The sequence below is a fragment of the Atta colombica genome, unplaced genomic scaffold (genome assembly GCF_001594045.1).
Source record: "Atta colombica isolate Treedump-2 unplaced genomic scaffold, Acol1.0 scaffold10, whole genome shotgun sequence".
NCBI lineage: Eukaryota > Metazoa > Arthropoda > Insecta > Hymenoptera > Formicidae > Atta > Atta colombica.
In genome coordinates this window covers 234,161-235,254 of record NW_017259184.1, presented here as the reverse complement: position 1 = coordinate 235,254, position 1,094 = coordinate 234,161, and the positions used below count along the sequence as shown (strand labels likewise).

General features: G+C 25.7%; 1 protein-coding gene across 1 annotated transcript in view; it reads left to right on the top strand.

Annotated features, from left to right (window-relative positions):
• LOC108684265 (kelch-like protein 24) overlaps positions 1 to 1,070 on the top strand; it is a 1,764-nt gene extending 694 nt beyond the window's left edge. Inside the window, exons 2-5 of the mRNA XM_018188502.1 lie at positions 44 to 168; positions 273 to 373; positions 444 to 574; positions 927 to 1,070. Of these exons, the coding sequence (XP_018043991.1) occupies positions 44 to 168; positions 273 to 373; positions 444 to 574; positions 927 to 1,070 (501 nt within the window). The remainder of the gene's footprint in view (positions 1 to 43; positions 169 to 272; positions 374 to 443; positions 575 to 926) is intronic.
• Positions 1,071 to 1,094: the final 24 nt, after the last annotated feature.

Here is a 1,094-nt window from a genome sequence, read left to right as displayed (position 1 = left end):
TCTTTATCTCACACGTGTTTTTTTTTTTATATCTCTGATGCAGATTCCCACTGATCTTGTGATAAAAGTCGGACTGCGATCTATTTATGTCAATAAATTTGTGTTACAAACTTATTCTTCATATTTCAGAGAGATAGCTCGATTTGTAACGTCCGAAGACGATCAAGAGTGAGTATTGTGAAAATATGTAAATGTTATTTTTATTAAGAATTATTATTATTATTCTTATTAAAAAAATATTTTATATTTGATTCGTATGCTTCTCCTTATAGCGTTATCAGACTCGATCAGTTTTCATATGTCACGGTCTACACCTATTTTAAATATATATATACCGGCGACATTGATCTTGTATCTTTGGACAAGAAATTTGGTGAATTTCAGTTAAATACGTACAGTTATATACTTGTTTAAAGTTCACGATTAAAATCATTTCATTGCAGATCTCTTAATAATGGCTGAAAAGTTCAAAGACATTCATTTGCTAAAAAGTTGCTATAAGAAAATAAAGGAAGAAATAACTAAAGAAAATATAATCTCTGTTTATAGAACAGCGCAAACGTATAATAACAAGGTTATTTGATCGAATTTTCCTTTTATTTCTTATTACTTTCTTTTCTAGAGGAAAGTATCATGATCTATATTCTATAATGAAATTGATGGATTAGTATTTAATTCGATTGCAATTTGTTTTTATTTTTGTTTTAAATGTAGAATTTTTTCAAATTTTTTGTCATTTATGAATTTTAGGTTAGAGATTAGTTCCGAAAATATCGTTGAACAATTTTTTTATTTTTAGTATTGCTTTAGAATTCATTAACTGCAAAAATGTATCTTTATTTCTTATTTATTTATTTATATCTTCAATACAAATGAACACTGTATTTTAATAATATTTATATGTATTCTCTCCGCATAATTTTCAGATAGTGCAGGAATATTGTTTTGAATTCTTTATAGAAAACAATGTAGATGTAGTCAACACAGATAGTTTTAAAGAATTGGATGAACATACGAGAAGCACTTTTATAAATGAAGCGAAAAAAGCTTATGGTTATTACAAGCTATGATTTTATTTATTTTAAAAAAACTAA